The 20,073-nt window shown below is 47.2% G+C and overlaps 1 protein-coding gene across 1 annotated transcript in view; it reads right to left on the bottom strand.

The window, feature by feature from the left end:
- The window catches only part of LOC110502581 (DNA-binding protein RFX7), a 41,100-nt gene extending 21,438 nt beyond the window's left edge, over positions 1-19,662 (bottom strand). Inside the window, exons 1-6 of the mRNA XM_036934519.1 lie at positions 19,163-19,662; positions 16,276-16,309; positions 13,745-13,830; positions 10,980-11,024; positions 10,589-10,711; positions 9,796-9,997 (exon numbers count right to left, since the gene is read on the bottom strand). Coding sequence (XP_036790414.1) covers positions 9,796-9,997; positions 10,589-10,711; positions 10,980-11,024; positions 13,745-13,830; positions 16,276-16,309; positions 19,163-19,401 — 729 coding nt within the window. The 5' untranslated portion in view covers positions 19,402-19,662. The remainder of the gene's footprint in view (positions 1-9,795; positions 9,998-10,588; positions 10,712-10,979; positions 11,025-13,744; positions 13,831-16,275; positions 16,310-19,162) is intronic.
- Positions 19,663-20,073: the final 411 nt, after the last annotated feature.

Genomic DNA, 20,073 nt, shown 5'->3' with positions numbered 1-20,073 from the left:
AACCTTGATGAAAGGGGAACTGACCCCAACTCCGATGAAATGGAACTGACCCCAACCCCAATGAAATGGAACTGACCCCAACCCCGACGAAATGGAACTGACCCCAACTCTGACTAAATGGAACTGACCCCAACCCTGACGAAATGGAACTGACCCCAACCCTGACGAAATGGAACTGACCCCAACCCTGACGAAATGGAACTGACCCCAACCATGGCGAAAGGGGAACTGACCCCAACCCTGATGAAATGGAACTGACCCCAACTCTGACGAAATGTAACTGACCCCAACTCTGACGAAATGGAACTGACCCCAACTCTGACGAAATGGAACTGACCCCAACTCTGATGAAGAGGAACTGACCCCAACCCTGATGAAATGGAACTGACCCCAACCCTGATGAAATGGAACTGACCCCAACCCTGATGAAATGGAACTGACCCCAACCCTGATGAAATGGGAACTGACCCCAACCCTGATGAAATGGGAACTGACCCCAACCCTGATGAAATGGAACTGACCCCAACCCTGACGAAATGGAACCGACCCCAACCATGATGAAAGGGGACCTGACCCCAACTCTGATGAAATGGAACTGACCCCAACCCCGATGAAATGGAACTGACCCCAACCCCGACGAAATGGAACTGACCCCAACCCCGACGAAATGGAACTGACCCCAAAACTGACGAAATGGAACTGACCCCAACCCTGACGAAATGGAACTGCCCCCAACCCTGACGAAATGGAACTGCCCCCAACCCTGACGAAATGGAAATGACCCCAACCCTGACGAAATGGAACTGACCCCAACCCTGACGAAAGGGGAACTGACCCCAACTCTGATGAAATGGAACTGACCCCAACCCTGATGAAATGGAACTGACCCCAACTCTGACGAAATGGAACTGACCCCAACTCTGACGAAATGGAACTGACCCCAACTCTGACGAAATGGAACTGACCCCAATTCTGACGAAATGGAACTGACCCCAACTCTGACGAAATGGAACTGACCCCAACCCTGACGAAATGGAACTGACCCCAACCCTGATGAAATGGAACTGACCCCAACTCTGACGAAATGTAACTGACCCCAACTCTGATGAAGAGGAACTGACCCCAACCCTGATGAAATGGAACTTACCCCAACCCCGATGAAATGGAACTGACCCCAACCCTGATGAAATGGAACTGACCCCAACCCCGATGAAATGGAACTGACCCCAACCCCGATGAAATGGAACTGACCCCAACCCAGATGAAATGTAACCGACCCCAACCCTGATGAAATGGAACTGACCCCAACCTCGATGAAATGGAACTGACCCCAACCCTGATGAAATGGAACTGACCCCAACCCTGATGAAATGTAACTGACCCCAACCCTGACGAAATGGAACTGACCCCAACCCTGATGAAATGGAACTGACCCCAACCCTGACGAAATGGAACTGACCCCAACCCTGACGAAATGGAACTGACCCCAACCCTGATGAAATGGAACTGACCCCAACCCCGACGAAATGGAACTGACCCCAACCCAGATGAAATGGAACTGACCCCAACCCTGACGAAATGGAACCGACCCAAACCCTGACGAAATGGAACCGACCCCAACCATGATGAAAGGGGAACCGACCCCAACTCTGATGAAATGGAACTGACCCCAACCCCGATGAAATGGAACTGACCCCAACCCCGACGAAATGGAACTGACCCCAACCCCGACGAAATGGAACTGACCCCAAAACTGACGAAATGGAACTGACCCCAACCCTGACGAAATGGAACTGACCCCAACCCTGACGAAATGGAACTGCCCCCAACCCTGACGAAATGGAAATGACCCCAACCCTGACGAAATGGAACTGACCCCAACCCTGACGAAAGGGGAACTGACCCCAACTCTGATGAAATGGAACTGACCCCAACCCTGATGAAATGGAACTGACCCCAACTCTGACGAAATGGAACTGACCCCAACTCTGACGAAATGGAACTGACCCCAACTCTGACGAAATGGAACTGACCCCAATTCTGACGAAATGGAACTGACCCCAACTCTGACGAAATGGAACTGACCCCAACCCTGACGAAATGGAACTGACCCCAACCCTGATGAAATGGAACTGACCCCAACCCTGATGAAATGGAACTGACCCCAACCCCGATGAAATGGAACTGACCCCAACCATGATGAAATGGAACTGACCCCCAACCCCTATGAAATGGAACTGACCCCAACCATGATGAAATGGAACTGACCCCAACCCTGATGAAATGGAACTGACCCCAACCCCGATGAAATGGAACTGACCCCAACCATGATGAAATGGAACTGACCCCAACCCAGATGAAATGGAACTGACCCCAACCATGATGAAATGGAACTGACCCCAACCCCGACGAAATGGAACTGACCCCAACTCTGACGAAATGGAACTGACCCTAACCCTGACGAAATGGAACTGACCCCAACCCTGACGAAATGGAACTGACCCCAACCCCGATGAAATGGAACTGACCCCAACCATGATGAAATGGAACTGACCCCAACCCAGATGAAATGGAACTGACCCCAACCATGATGAAATGGAACTGACCCCAACCCCGACGAAATGGAACTGACCCCAACTCTGACGAAATGGAACTGACCCTAACCCTGACGAAATGGAACTGACCCCAACCCTGACGAAATGGAACTGACCCCAACCATGACGAAAGGGGAACTGACCCCAACCCTGATGAAATGGAACTGACCCCAACTCTGACGAAATGTAACTGACCCCAACTCTGACGAAATGGAACTGACCCCAACTCTGATGAAGAGGAACTGACCCCAACCCTGATGAAATGGAACTTACCCCAACCCCGATGAAATGGAACTGACCCCAACCCTGATGAAATGGAACTGACCCCAACCCCGATGAAATGGAACTGACCCCAACCCCGATGAAATGGAACTGACCCCAACCCAGATGAAATGTAACCGACCCCAACCCTGATGAAATGGAACTGACCCCAACCTCGATGAAATGGAACTGACCCCAACCCTGATGAAATGGAACTGACCCCAACCCTGATGAAATGTAACTGACCCCAACCCTGACGAAATGGAACTGACCCCAACCCTGATGAAATGGAACTGACCCCAACCCTGACGAAATGGAACTGACCCCAACCCTGACGAAATGGAACTGACCCCAACCCTGATGAAATGGAACTGACCCCAACCCCGACGAAATGGAACTGACCCCAACCATGATGAAATGGAACTGACCACAACCCTGATGAAATAGAACTGACCCCAACCTTGATGAAAGGGGAACTGACCCCAACTCCGATGAAATGGAACTGACCCCAACCCCAATGAAATGGAACTGACCCCAACCCCGACGAAATGGAACTGACCCCAACTCTGACTAAATGGAACTGACCCCAACCCTGACGAAATGGAACTGACCCCAACCCTGACGAAATGGAACTGACCCCAACCCTGACGAAATGGAACTGACCCCAACCATGGCGAAAGGGGAACTGACCCCAACCCTGATGAAATGGAACTGACCCCAACTCTGACGAAATGTAACTGACCCCAACTCTGACGAAATGGAACTGACCCCAACTCTGACGAAATGGAACTGACCCCAACTCTGATGAAGAGGAACTGACCCCAACCCTGATGAAATGGAACTGACCCCAACCCTGATGAAATGGAACTGACCCCAACCCTGATGAAATGGAACTGACCCCAACCCTGATGAAATGGGAACTGACCCCAACCCTGATGAAATGGGAACTGACCCCAACCCTGATGAAATGGAACTGACCCCAACCCTGACGAAATGGAACCGACCCCAACCATGATGAAAGGGGACCTGACCCCAACTCTGATGAAATGGAACTGACCCCAACCCCGATGAAATGGAACTGACCCCAACCCCGACGAAATGGAACTGACCCCAACCCCGACGAAATGGAACTGACCCCAAAACTGACGAAATGGAACTGACCCCAACCCTGACGAAATGGAACTGCCCCCAACCCTGACGAAATGGAACTGCCCCCAACCCTGACGAAATGGAAATGACCCCAACCCTGACGAAATGGAACTGACCCCAACCCTGACGAAAGGGGAACTGACCCCAACTCTGATGAAATGGAACTGACCCCAACCCTGATGAAATGGAACTGACCCCAACTCTGACGAAATGGAACTGACCCCAACTCTGACGAAATGGAACTGACCCCAACTCTGACGAAATGGAACTGACCCCAATTCTGACGAAATGGAACTGACCCCAACTCTGACGAAATGGAACTGACCCCAACCCTGACGAAATGGAACTGACCCCAACCCTGATGAAATGGAACTGACCCCAACCCTGATGAAATGGAACTGACCCCAACCCTGATGAAATGGAACTGACCCCAACCCCGATGAAATGGAACTGACCCCAACCATGATGAAATGGAACTGACCCCCAACCCCTATGAAATGGAACTGACCCCAACCATGATGAAATGGAACTGACCCCAACCCTGATGAAATGGAACTGACCCCAACCCCGATGAAATGGAACTGACCCCAACCATGATGAAATGGAACTGACCCCAACCCAGATGAAATGGAACTGACCCCAACCATGATGAAATGGAACTGACCCCAACCCCGACGAAATGGAACTGACCCCAACTCTGACGAAATGGAACTGACCCTAACCCTGACGAAATGGAACTGACCCCAACCCTGACGAAATGGAACTGACCCCAACCCCGATGAAATGGAACTGACCCCAACCATGATGAAATGGAACTGACCCCAACCCAGATGAAATGGAACTGACCCCAACCATGATGAAATGGAACTGACCCCAACCCCGACGAAATGGAACTGACCCCAACTCTGACGAAATGGAACTGACCCTAACCCTGACGAAATGGAACTGACCCCAACCCTGACGAAATGGAACTGACCCCAACCATGATGAAAGGGGAACTGACCCCAACCATGATGAAATGGAACTGACCCCAACTCTGACGAAATGTAACTGACCCCAACTCTGACGAAATGGAACTGACCCCAACTCTGATGAAGAGGAACTGACCCCAACCCTGATGAAATGGAACTGACCCCAACCCTGATGAAATGGAACTGACCCCAACCCTGATGAAATGGAACTGACCCCAACCCTGATGAAATGGGAACTGACCCCAACCCTGATGAAATGGGAACTGACCCCAACCCTGATGAAATGGAACTGACCCCAACCCTGACGAAATGGAACCAACCCAAACCCTGACGAAATGGAACCGACCCCAACCCTGATGAAAGGGGAACTGACCCCAACTCTGATGAAATGGAACTGACCCCAACCCCGACGAAATGGAACTGACCCCAACCCCGACGAAATGGAACTGACCCCAACTCTGACGAAATGGAACTGACCCCAAAACTGACGAAATGGAACTGACCCCAACCCTGACGAAATGGAACTGCCCCCAACCCTGACGAAATGGAACTGCCCCCAACCCTGACGAAATGGAACTGACCCCAACCCTGACGAAATGGAACTGACCCCAACCCTGACGAAAGGGGAACTGACCCCAACTCTGATGAAATGGAACTGACCCCAACCCTGATGAAATGGAACTGACCCCAACTCTGACGAAATGGAACTGACCCCAACTCTGACGAAATGGAACTGACCCCAACTCTGACGAAATGGAACTGACCCCAACTCTGACGAAATGGAACTGACCCCAACCCTGATGAAATGGAACTGACCCCAACCCTGATGAAATGGAACTGACCCCAACCCTGATGAAATGGAACTGACCCCAACCCCGATGAAATGGAACTGACCCCAACCATGATGAAATGGAACTGACCCCCAACCCCTATGAAATGGAACTGACCCCAACCATGATGAAATGGAACTGACCCCAACCCTGATGAAAGGGAACTGACCCCAACCCCGATGAAATGGAACTGACCCCAACCATGATGAAATGGAACTGACCCCAACCATGATGAAATGGAACTGACCCCAACCCCGATGAAATGGAACTGACCCCAACCATGATGAAATGGAACTGACCCCCAACCCCTATGAAATGGAACTGACCCCAACCATGATGAAATGGAACTGACCCCAACCCTGATGAAATGGAACTGACCCCAACCCCGATGAAATGGAACTGACCCCAACCATGATGAAATGGAACTGACCCCAACCCCGATGAAATGGAACTGACCCCAACCATGATGAAATGGAACTGACCCCAACCCCGACGAAATGGAACTGACCCCAACTCTGACGAAATGGAACTGACCCTAACCCTGACGAAATGGAACTGACCCCAACCCTGACGAAATGGAACTGACCCCAACCCTGACGAAATGGAACTGACCCCAACCCTGACGAAATGGAACTGACCCCAACCCTGACGAAAGGGGAACTGACCCCAACTCTGATGAAATGGAACTGACCCCAACCCTGACGAAATGGAACTGACCCCAACTCTGACGAAATGGAACTGACCCCAACCCTGACGAAATGGAACTGACCCCAACCCTGACGAAATGGAACTGACCCCAACCCTGATGAAATGGAACTGACCCCAACTCTGATGAAATGGAACTGACCCCAACTCTGACGAAATGGAACTGACCCCAACTCTGATGAAATGGAACTGACCCCAACCCTGATGAAATGGAACTGACCCCAACCCTGATGAAATGGAACTGACCCCAACCCTGATGAAATGGAACTGACCCCAACCCTGATGAAATGGAACTGACCCCAACCCTGATGAAATGGAACTGACCCCAACCCCGATAAAATGGAACTGACCCCAATCATGATGAAATGGAACTGACCCCAACCCCGATGAAATGGAACTGACCCCAACCATGATGAAATGGAACTGACCCCAACCATGATGAAATGGAACTGACCCCAACCCCGATGAAATGGAACTGACCCCAACCCTGACGAAATGGAACTGACCCCAACCCTGACGAAATGAACTGACCCCAACCCTGACGAAATGGAACTGACCCCAACCCTGACGAAATGGAACTGACCCCAACCCTGACGAAATGGAACTGACCCCAACCCAGACGAAATGGAACTGACCCCAATCCTGATGAAATGGAACTGACCCCAACCCTGATGAAATGGAACTGACCCCAACCCTGATGAAATGGGAACCGACCCCAACCCTGATGAAATGGAACTGACCCCAACCCTGATGAAATGGAACTGACCCCAACCCCGATGAAATGGAACTGACCCCAACCATGATGAAATGGAACTGACCCCAACCCCGATGAAATGGAACTGACCCCAACCATGATGAAATGGAACTGACCCCCAACCCCTATGAAATGGAACTGACCCCAACCATGATGAAATGGAACTGACCCCAACCCTGATGAAATGGAACTGACCCCAACCCCGATGAAATGGAACTGACCCCAACCATGATGAAATGGAACTGACCCCAACCCCGATGAAATGGAACTGACCCCAACCATGATGAAATGGAACTGACCCCAACCCCGACGAAATGGAACTGACCCCAACTCTGACGAAATGGAACTGACCCTAACCCTGACGAAATGGAACTGACCCCAACCCTGACGAAATGGAACTGACCCCAACCCTGACGAAATGGAACTGACCCCAACCCTGACGAAATGGAACTGACCCCAACCCTGACGAAAGGGGAACTGACCCCAACTCTGATGAAATGGAACTGACCCCAACCCTGACGAAATGGAACTGACCCCAACTCTGACGAAATGGAACTGACCCCAACCCTGACGAAATGGAACTGACCCCAACCCTGACGAAATGGAACTGACCCCAACCCTGATGAAATGGAACTGACCCCAACTCTGATGAAATGGAACTGACCCCAACTCTGACGAAATGGAACTGACCCCAACTCTGATGAAATGGAACTGACCCCAACCCTGATGAAATGGAACTGACCCCAACCCTGATGAAATGGAACTGACCCCAACCCTGATGAAATGGAACTGACCCCAACCCTGATGAAATGGAACTGACCCCAACCCCGATAAAATGGAACTGACCCCAATCATGATGAAATGGAACTGACCCCAACCCCGATGAAATGGAACTGACCCCAACCATGATGAAATGGAACTGACCCCAACCATGATGAAATGGAACTGACCCCAACCCCGATGAAATGGAACTGACCCCAACCCTGACGAAATGGAACTGACCCCAACCCTGACGAAATGAACTGACCCCAACCCTGACGAAATGGAACTGACCCCAACCCTGACGAAATGGAACTGACCCCAACCCTGACGAAATGGAACTGACCCCAACCCTGACGAAATGGAACTGAACCCAACCCTGATGAAATGGAACTGACCCCAACCCCGATGAAATGGAACTGACCCCAACCATGATGAAATGGAACTGAGCCCAACCCCGATGAAATGGAACTGACCCCAACCCTGACGAAATGGAACTGACCCCAACCCTGACGAAATGGAACTGACCCCAACCCAGACGAAATGGAACTGACCCCAATCCTGATGAAATGGAACTGACCCCAACCCTGATGAAATGGAACTGACCCCAACCCTGATGAAATGGGAACCGACCCCAACCCTGATGAAATGGAACTGACCCCAACCCTGATGAAATGGGAACCGACCCCAACCCTGATGAAATGGAACCGACCCCAACCCTGATGAAATGGGAACCGACCCCAATCCTGATGAAATGGAACTGACCCCAACCCTGACGAAATGGAACTGACCCCAACCCTGATGAAATGGAACTGACCCCAACCCTGATGAAATGGAACTGACCCCAACCCTGATGAAATGGGAACTGACCCCAACCCTGATGAAATGGAACTGACCCCAATCCTGATGAAATGGTACTGACCCCAACCCTGACGAAATGGAACTGACCCCAACCCTGACGAAATGGAACTGACCCCAACCCTGACGAAATGGAACTGACCCCAACCCCGACGAAATGGAACTGACCCCAACCCCGACGAAATGGAACTGACCCCAACCCCGACGAAATGGAACTGACCCCAACCCCGACTAAATGGAACTGACCCCAACCCCGACGAAATGGAACTGACCCCAACCCTGACGAAATGGAACTGACCCCAACCCCGACGAAATGGAACTGACCCCAACCCTGACGAAATGGAACTGACCCCAACCCTGACGAAATGGAACTGACCCCAACCCCGACGAAATGGAACTGACCCCAACCCTGATGAAATGGAACTGACCCCAACCCTGATGAAATGGAACTGACCCCAACCCTGATGAAATGGGAACCGACCCCAACCCTGATGAAATGGAACTGACCCCAACCCTGATGAAATGGGAACCGACCCCAACCCTGATGAAATGGAACCGACCCCAACCCTGATGAAATGGGAACCGACCCCAATCCTGATGAAATGGAACTGACCCCAACCCTGACGAAATGGGAACCGACCCCAACCCTGACGAAATGGAACTGACCCCAACCCTGACGAAATGGAACTGACCCCAACCCTGATGAAATGGAACTGACCCCAACCCTGACGAAATGGAACTGACCCCAACCCCGACAAAATGGAACTGACCCCAACCCTGATGAAATGGAACTGACCCCAACCCTGATGAAATGGAACTGACCCCAACTCTGAAATCTACATGTACTTGTTCTGAAATGATTATGGTCACTTCCTGGCAACAACAAAAAAAAACAACCCATCATGTAAACTTACCCCGACGCCTGATTTTTGTAAGTCCAGGTTGGGCAGAGAAGGCATGTGAACAAAAGCTTTCTTCCTCAGTCCACTATAACAGTATTTAGATTTGCCTCTCATGCCCAGGCGGCGAGCCTTCATGTTGGGAAACACGTTCTTCATGATCTTTCCAAAGTCTGCAGCACTCAGTGGGTGGTAGGCAAGACTGTCACAGTAGCTCCTGAAACACATTCACCACATGGTAGACATGGCTTGTATTAAACCAATACGATCTGTACATGTTGAGTTGTTCCTAACCACTGTGCTCTGCCCCTGCATTGCTTGCCATCTCTGAGGGTTTTAGGCTGATGTGAAAAGGGCTTTATAAAAATACATTTGATTGACAGAAAGAAACACACTAAAGTTAGATGATTCTCTAGTGAATATAAGATAAACAAATATAATAAATGTAAACATGGCAAATAAACCTAAAACTTTTTTGAACTAGAACTTGGGAGGATTTTTTTCCTATCGACGATTTTGGCACAAGGCACATTCATGAATCCATTCCTTCAACCGGACAAACCCCTACTACTAGACTCAACGGCCGCTATCCCAGACACAGTCCAGGAAGCACTTTCGATGGAGATTCTGTACTGAGAACCCAGATAGGGTTGCCAAATTCCAGTACCTTTCCTCAAAAAATAATTTTCCAGAAATCCTGGTTGGAGGATTTAAGATTGTTTTGCTTAATTCCTTTTTTGATTCCTGGAATCTTCTAACCAGGATTTCTGGAAAACCTTTTGCAACCCTATGTACAGACCATACTCACTTGTACTCGTCGTACACCTCTTGCTTTGGCAGTGATGTCTCAGGGTGCTCCTCTAGGTGATTGCGGATCCAGTTGAAAGCGTACATCTGCTGTGTTCGGCTGGACGACATGCCACTGTGGTCACTGAAACGGGTTCAAGTTACAACGACACAAACAGGTTAGTGGTGAAACAACCCTCCAAACTGAAAACGGTCTTGTGACGTGTTTTGATCTTAGAGAAAAAAACAACGGCAGTTTGGTTTGGATTTCTTTCAGGGAATAGTGTGTGTGTGTGTGTGTGTGTGTGTATATGTGTATGTGTGTGTGTGTGTATATGTGTATGCATATGTATATGTGTATGTGTGTGTGTGTGTGTGTGTGTGTGTGTGTGTGTGTGTAATGTAGTAAGTACCATAGTCCCGGAGTGGAGGCTCTCTGGTTCTCAGTCCTAGCGATGCTGCGGTGTTGAAGAGTTGAGGGTGACGGATAGATAAAGATGGCGTAACAAATTCAGAACACGGAAAGCTGGATATAATAGCAAATCAATCGTTATACTGGTATCGCTTCATCATCGTACAAATAAACATAACCCTAACCACAATACAGAGAGTGCAGTGTTGAATATTGATGCAAAGGAATTGTGGAGAAAGTTTTTTTTCTCTCGAATGAATGCGTCCTGCTTGTAGAGCCCTGCACGAGAATTCATTTTAAGCCCCGCCCACCCATGCCTGGGAAGTTCAGACCATACCCTACCCATGCCTGGGAAGTTCAGACCATACCCTACCCATGCCTGGGAAGTTCAGACCATACCCTACCCATGCCTGGGAAGTTCAGACCATACCCTACCCATGCCTGGGAAGTTCAGACCATACCCTACCCATGCCTGGGAAGTTCAGACCATACCCCACCCATGCCTGGGAAGTTCAGACCATACCCTACCCATGCCTGGGAAGTTCAGACCATACCCTACCCATGCCTGGGAAGTTCAGGCCATACCCTACCCAGGCCTGATTACTTCTGCCAAATTTAAGGCCCTGCCCGAAATCCGAAATCCATGAGCTGCTCCTCTGTCTGTCACTAGCTCCCTGCGCGCAGCTCGCTCGCTCTGCATGCGCTCTGCTCATGGCGGCTCTGAGTCTGTGAGTAACCATAGCAACGGCTCCGCTTGGGCTCTGCTCTGCTCAACGAAGAGACACCAGAAAGCAGTTAGCTACTTTTCATTACTCTGAACTCTGACAAAAAAAGATGATCTCTCCTGTCTTGTATTTGATGAGGTTGAAGCGCTTCTGACACCATGTTATGATCTTAGTCAGATGTGACTGTACTGCAGCAGCAGAGCCCGAGAAAATGGCTCAGCTTCAAAATGTTACCCTAGTTAATGATGAGACAACAGACCCTACTGTACCCTAGTTATTGATGAGACAACAGACCCTACAGTACCCTAGTTATCGATGAGACAACAGACCCTACCGTACCCTAGTTATCGATGAGACAACAGACCCTACCGTACCCTAGTTATCGATGAGACAACAGACCCTACCGTACCCTAGTTATCGATGAGACAACAGACCCTACCGTACCCTAGTTAATGATGAGACAACAGGCCCTACCATACCCTAGTTAATGATGAGACAACAGACCCTACCGTACCCTAGTTAATGATGAGACAACAGACCCTACCGTACCCTAGTTAATGATGAGACAACAGACCCTACCGTACCCTAGTTAATGATGCGACAACAGACCCTACTCGATCCTAGTTATCGATGAGACAACAGACCCTACCCGGTCCTAGTTATCGATGAGACAACAGACCCTACCGTACCCTAGTTAATGATGAGACAACAGACCCTACCGTACCCTAGTTATTGATGAGACAACAGACCCTACCCGGTCCTAGTTATCGATGAGACAACAGACCCTACCGTACCCTAGTTAATGATGAGACAACAGACCCTACCATACCCTAGTTATTGATGAGACAACAGACCCTACCGTACCCTAGTTATTGATGAGACAACAGACCCTACCGTACCCTAGTTATTGATGAGACAACAGACCCTACCGTACCCTAGTTATTGATGAGACAACAGACCCTACCCGGTCCTAGTTATCGATGAGACAACAGACCCTACCGTACCCTAGTTATTGATGAGACAACAGACCCTACCGTACCCTAGTTAATGATGAGACAACAGACCCTACCCGGTCCTAGTTATCGATGAGACAACAGACCCTACCGTACCCTAGTTAATGATGAGACAACAGACCCTACCATACCCTAGTTATTGATGAGACAACAGACCCTACCGTACCCTAGTTATTGATGAGACAACAGACCCTACCGTACCCTAGTTATTGATGAGACAACAGACCCTACCGTACCCTAGTTATTGATGAGACAACAGACCCTACCGTACCCTAGTTATTGATGAGACAACAGACCCTACCGTACCCTAGTTAATGATGAGACAACAGACCCTACCCGATCCTAGTTATCGATGAGACAACAGACCCTACCCGGTCCTAGTTATCGATGAGACAACAGACCCTACCGTACCCTAGTTAATGATGAGACAACAGACCCTACCGTACCCTAGTTATTGATAAGACAACAGACCCTACCATACCCTAGTTATTGATGAGACAACAGACCCTACCGTACCCTAGTTATCGATGAGACAACAGACCCTACCGTACCCTAGTTAATGATGAGACAACAGACCCTACCGTACCCTAGTTATTGATGAGACAACAGACCCTACCCGATCCTAGTTATCGATGAGACAACAGACCCTACCCGGTCCTAGTTATCGATGAGACAACAGACCCTACCGTACCCTAGTTATTGATGAGACAACAGACCCTACCGTACCCTAGTTAATGATGAGACAACAGACCCTACCGTACCCTAGTTATTGATGAGACAACAGACCCTACCGTACCCTAGTTAATGATGAGACAACAGACCCAGCTTCAATGGTAAATGGTCCTGTATGGCTCAGTTGGTAGAGCAAGGCCCTTACAATGCCTGGACTGCGGGTTTGATTCCAGGGGGCCACCCATACAAAACATTTAGTCACCTTGGGATAAAAGCATCTGCAACATGACATATATATATATATATAATATATATATTATTAACAAATGAGAGAAAAAGGAAAAACAAGAAGTTACCTTTTGTCATTGCCATTGCTGGGACCAGAAGGCAACTTCAAGTAGAGGTAGAGTTTTTCGATGTCTGTAAACTTCTCAACATCTTGCTGTAAAATGAGAGGTAGTAGAGAAAAGGTAAACAAAACATTTAGTACTAACATACCATATTGCTATGACCATGGGAACCAACCTGCTTCACTGTTGCCAGTTACTACCTCCTTTAGTGGAATGTACTGCTTGTAGTTTCAGGTAAGTGCCAAAATAAAGGAAACTCCAACATTAGAGTGTCTTAATAGGGTGTTGGGGGGCCACTACGAGCCGCCAGAACAGATTCAATGCTCATTGACATGGATTCCACAAGTGTCTGGAACTCTATTGGAGGGATGAGACACCATTCTTCCAAGAGAAATTGCATAATTTGGTGATTTGTTGATGGTGGTGGAAAACGCCGTGTCAGGCACCTCTGCAGTATCTCGGCAGGTAGCCTAGTGGTTAGCGCGTTGGCCCAGTAACCAAAAGGTTGCTAGATCAAATCCCTGAACTGACAAGGTAAACATCTGTTGTTGGGGGCATTGTCATCCGACAGGGCCATAACCACGGTAGCCAAAATAATTGACTTCCCAGCTATTTTTATACATGACCCGAAGCATGATGGGATGTTAATTGTTCAATTAACCCAGGAACCACACCTGTGTGGAAGCACCTGCTTTCAATATAATTTGTGAGTGTTGCCAGTTACCTGTCAGTCTTTCTAGATAAGACTGATGTCATGTAAATGTGGCTATTATGATAATCAAAACACTACACATGTTGCTGGCTCACTTGTTAGCCGTAGCCCGCTGGTTAGCCGTCGCCCGCTTGTTAGCCGTCGCCCTCTTGTTAGCCGTCGCCCGCTTGTTAGCCGTTGTTAGCCATCGCCCGCTTGTTAGCCCTCGCCCTCTTGTTAGCCGTCGCCCGCTTGTTAGCCGTCGCCCGCTTGTTAGCCGTCGCCCTCTTGTTAGCCGTCGCCTTCTTGTTAGCCGTCGCCCTCTTGTTAGCCCTCGCCCGCTTGTTAGCCGTCGCCCGCTTGTTAGCCGTCGCCCTCTTGTTAGCCCTCGCCCTCTTGTTAGCCGTCGCCCGCTTGTTAGCCGTCGCCCTCTTGTCAGCCGTCGCCCTCTTGTCAGCCGTCGCTCACTTGTTAGCCGTTGTTAGCCATCGCCCGCTTGTTAGCCGTTGTTAGCCGTCGCCCGCTTGTTAGCCGTTGTTAGCCGTCGCCTGCTTGTTAGCCGTCGGCCGCTTGTTAGCCATCTACCGCTTGTTAGCCGTCGCCCCCTTGTTAGCCGTTGTTAGCCGTCGCCCGCTTGTTAGCCGTTGTTAGCCGTCGCCTGCTTGTTAGCCGTTGTTAGCCGTTGCCCGCTTGTTAGCCGTCGCCTGCTTGTTAGCCATCTACCGCTTGTTAGCCGTCGCCCCCTTATTAGCCGTTGTTTGCCGTCTCCCGCTTGTTAGCCGTTGTTAGCCGTTGCCCGCTTGTTAGCCGTCGCCTGCTTGTTAGCCATCTACCGCTTGTTAGCCGTCGCCCCCTTATTAGCCGTTGTTTGCCGTCTCCCGCTTGTTAGCTGTCTCCCGCTTGTTAGCCATTGTTAGCCGTCGCCCGCTTGTTAGCCGTCGCCCGCCACAATTTAGGCTAGTCTATAGTCTTTCATTCTATTATGATTGGCACAAGTAGGTCATACATATTAAATGGGTCATCATATCAGTTATGCTTATTACCAGGATTGTGTTCATTAAGCACCCAAATGGACCGACATTGTAAGGAACTACCTGGACTTGTCCAATAAGAATCTAATGTTTTTTGCATTTCGTTGAAACACCACTTTGCTTTGGTTGTGCCCTGATGAACACGACCCAGGTTAAGACTTTGTGTCTGATGATGACACAGCGTAACATGATCAAGCCAACACCAGACCAGACAGAGACATGACAGAATCTTAGCACAGCCACTCATTACTCTGAGACACGGGGTGACAGGTTGAACAGACCAGACAGAGAGACTCTCTGTCACGCTCTCTAAGTTGACACAGACAAGCTACTGTAGATATAATAATAATAACACATTCAGTGATCCCTTCAGGGTTGGGGTCAATTCCATTTCAATTACAGTGAATCCAGAAAGTAAACCAAATTCCAATTCTAATACCAAAATGTCTTCATTGAAAAGCATTAAAAATCATTTGAAATTTTAGTGTCCTTCCTGAATTGGAATTTAAATGGAATTGACACCAAACTTCGATAGCTTTATCAGCCTTATGACATTATGAAGGCTCATAACTACATGCTTATAACCTGCATTATAACGGCGTCATTTAGATAAAGTGTTACTGAAACACAGTTGTACTAGCAATTTCTGGTATTTCTATGCCATATTCTTCAAAAACCCACAAGGAAATCTAAAGTATCACTAGTTTGGTGCATTCTGGTAGATGTGCACCTTTAAACTAGTCTAAAGTCTTGTTTTTTCACTCTGCATCTAAGACATAAGCTGATATCTATCTATGGCAATCACAATTACTCACCAATATGTTGTCCACTTTTGACTGGACAGATTTGCTACAATGAGAGAGAGAGAGAAAAATAGAGAGAGAGAGAGAGAGAGAGAAGGGGGGGGGAATAGAGAGAGAGAGAGAGAGAGGGGGGGGGAGAGGGGGGAATAGAGAGAGAGAGAGAGAGAGAGAGAGAGAGAGAGAGAGAGAGAGAGAGAGAGAGAAGGGGGAGAGAGGGGGGAATAGAGAGAGAGAGAGGGAGAGAGAGAGAGAAGGGGGGAGAGGGGGGGGAATAGAGAGAGAGAGAAAGAGAGAGAGAGAGAGAGAGAGAGAGAGAGAGAGAGAAGGGGGGAGGGGGGAATATAGAGAGAGAGGGGGAGAGAGAAAGGGAGAGAGAGAGAGAGAGAGAGAGAGAGAGAAGGGGGGGAGAGGGGGGAATATAGAGAGAGAGAGGGGGAGAGAGAGAGAAGGGGGGAGGGGGGAATATAGAGAGAGAGAGGGGAGAGAGAAAGGGAGAGAGAGAGAGAATGGGGGAGGGGGGAATATAGAGAGAGAGAGGGGAGAGAGAAAGGGAGAGAGAGAGAGAAGGGGGGGAAGAGGGGGGAATATAGAGAGAGAGGGGGGAGAGAGAGAGAAGGGGGGAGGGGGGAATATAGAGAGAGAGAGGGGGAGAGAGAATGGGGGGGGATAGAGAGAGAGAGAGAGAGAGAGAGAGAGAGAGAGAGAGAGAGAGAGAGAGGGGGAGAGAGAAAGGGAGAGAGACAGTGGAAAAAGGCAGTAGCATAACAAACATGTTCTCAGGTCAGTACAAGCCCTCAATCCACACAACAGCATGTTGCGTTTACATCATAGCAATAGAATCTAGAAAGGGCCCCCGAGGCCCTATGGCCTACCTACACCCTGTTCACGTGTGATAGGATATGATGTGATAGGATATGATAGCATATGATGTGATAGGATATGATGTGATATGATAGGATATGATAGGATATGATTTGATAGGATATGATGTGATAGGATATGATAGCATATGATGTGATAGAATATGATGTGATAGAATATGACAAGATATGATACGATATGATAGGATAAGATTTGACAGGATTTAATGTGATAGAATATGACAAGATATGATAGGATATGATAGAATATGACAAGGTATGATATGATAGAATATGATAGGATAGAATATGATATGATAGAATATGATAGGATATGATAGAATATGATATGATAGAATAGAATATGATAGGATATGATAGAATATGGTATGATAGAATATGATAGGATATGATAGAATATGATAGGATATGATAGATAGGATATGATAGGATAGAATATGATAGGATATGATAGAATATCATAGAATATGATAGGATATGATAGAATATGATAGATAGGATATGATAGGATAGAATATGATAGGATATGATATAATATGATATGATAGAATAGAATATGATATGATAGAATATGATATGATAGAATATGATAGGATATGATAGAATATGATATGATAGAATATGATATGATAAAATATGATAGGATATGATAGGATATGATAGAATATGATAGATAGGATATGATAGGATAGAATATGATAGGATATGATATAATATGATAGAATATGATAGGATATGATAGAATATGATATGATAGAATAGAATATGATAGGATATGATAGAATATGACAGATAGGATATGATAGGATATAATATGATAGGATATGATAGAATATGATAATATAGGATAGAATATGATAGAATATGATAGGATATGACAGAATATGATATGAAAGGATATGATAGGAAAGAATATGATAGGATAGGATATGATAGGATATGATAGAATATGATACGATAGGATATGATAGAATATGATAGGATATGATAGAATATGATATGATAGGATATGATAGAATATGATATGATATGATAGAATATGATAGGATATGATAGGATATGATAGAATATGATATGATAGGATATGATAGAATATGATATGATAGAATATGATATGATAGGATATGATAGAATATGATAGGATATGATATGATAGGATATGATAGAATATGATAGGATATGATAGAATATGATAGGATATGATAGGATATGATAGAATATGATATGATAGGATATGATAGGATATGATAGAATATGATATGATAGGATATGATAGAATATGATATGATAGGATATGATAGAATATGATATGATAGGATATGATAGAATATGATAGGATATGATAGAATATGATATGATAGGATATGATAGGCCTAAGCAAAATGGTGTATATCCCACCTAGCCAAGGTAGTTGTATTATTATATAGGACAGGTCTCATCAACAAGAATACGGAACAAGTCCATGCTGTGCCCAAACACTGGATTCAATGGCATTATGGGTAATTTATGTCATGGACATATAGCTGGCTAATCATACTGCAGGTTTATGACTATCATTAGGCCTCCCTTGGCTATGCATGCATACATGTAGCTAGCTAGTTGTCATGTTGTAGCTAGCAAGCTACAGAGTGTGTGTGAACAGACAGCTATTTCACTGTCTGGAAAAGAGGCTAGCTATCTAGGCTAACTAGCAGCAATCATTTCACAACCAGCCCCACAGCCCTAGCAAGGAGAGATGACCAATATTAGCTAGTTAGCTAGCTAACAAACTAAACGCAATTAATATTCTACTACTAGCTAGTTAAAAACACATCATTTTAGTTAGCTATTAGCTAGCTACATATTGATTAGCTAACGAATCCAACATCTAAATGAGAGCGAGCTCCTGATCTGTCATCATGTTGTACCTGTGCAGCACTGTGGCTAATTTATAAGCGAGTGAAGTGTGTGTGTGTGTGTGTGTGTGTGTGTGTGTGTGTGTGTGCATTGGTCTTTGAATGCATTGCTACATGTCTTACCAAATTGAATTCTTAATTTTGTACTGCAACGCATTGGCCTCAGGGCCCTGGAGTTCTGGTACTAGTGTTGGAAAAGAGCCCAATACCGAGTTGAGCTTCAGCTGACCATGTTGTTGTTGTTCATCTTCAACGGCCATCACGACGATATTCTCGTTGAGGGGAGGTGGTTTGATCGGGGGGGGGGAGGGGGAGTTTAACAAGTAAGGCCTGATTCTATATGCCTTGATATAGCGCTGCATCCCTGGCTGTGTGGCTGTGCATGACGCCGGAGCGGAGTACCCACCGTTTGGTGATGAGGAGCGTATAATCTCTGAATAACCATCCACCCCTTTAGCTAGGAGAACCTACTGGATCGACGATAGACCATGTCGGTTAAGGCTATGATTTGACAGCACTTGAAATGTAGAAAAGAAAAGAAAACAGCATGCGGGAATAAATAAATAAAAAAGTGATTATTTTGCAGAGAGAAGCTGACCACTGCCGCAATCAGCGAGCGCGCCTGCAGCAGGCTCCGGCTCCAGAGGCGCATGCGCGGTAACTGATGGAATGGAATGAAGCTGACAATATAATTCCGCCCAGATACAGCATCAATATTTCGTTTATTAAATTGATAATAACAGTATAGTAACTGTATAATGACCGTTGTAGTAATAACATTATTATAGCAGTTTAACATTATTATAGGGGTATTTGAATAAAGTCTTTACCAGTGGGGGAAAAAGTACCCAATTTTCATTCTTGGACCGATTTTCAAGTTCTCTATTTAAAAAATGTAGTTAATTTAATCTGATTGTCATAAGGTTGCATGACTTTGGGTCCACACAGGGCATCTGAACACACACAATACATTTGGATGATTTTCATTACATTTTGGGTGTTTTATTTAACTTTTGTTCACCTGTGGTGTTCCC

This window comes from Oncorhynchus mykiss, chromosome 2 (assembly GCF_013265735.2).
Source record: "Oncorhynchus mykiss isolate Arlee chromosome 2, USDA_OmykA_1.1, whole genome shotgun sequence".
Classification (NCBI taxonomy): domain Eukaryota; kingdom Metazoa; phylum Chordata; class Actinopteri; order Salmoniformes; family Salmonidae; genus Oncorhynchus; species Oncorhynchus mykiss.
The sequence above is the reverse complement of the archived record's forward strand: the minus strand, read 5'-3'. Positions and strand labels throughout refer to the sequence as shown.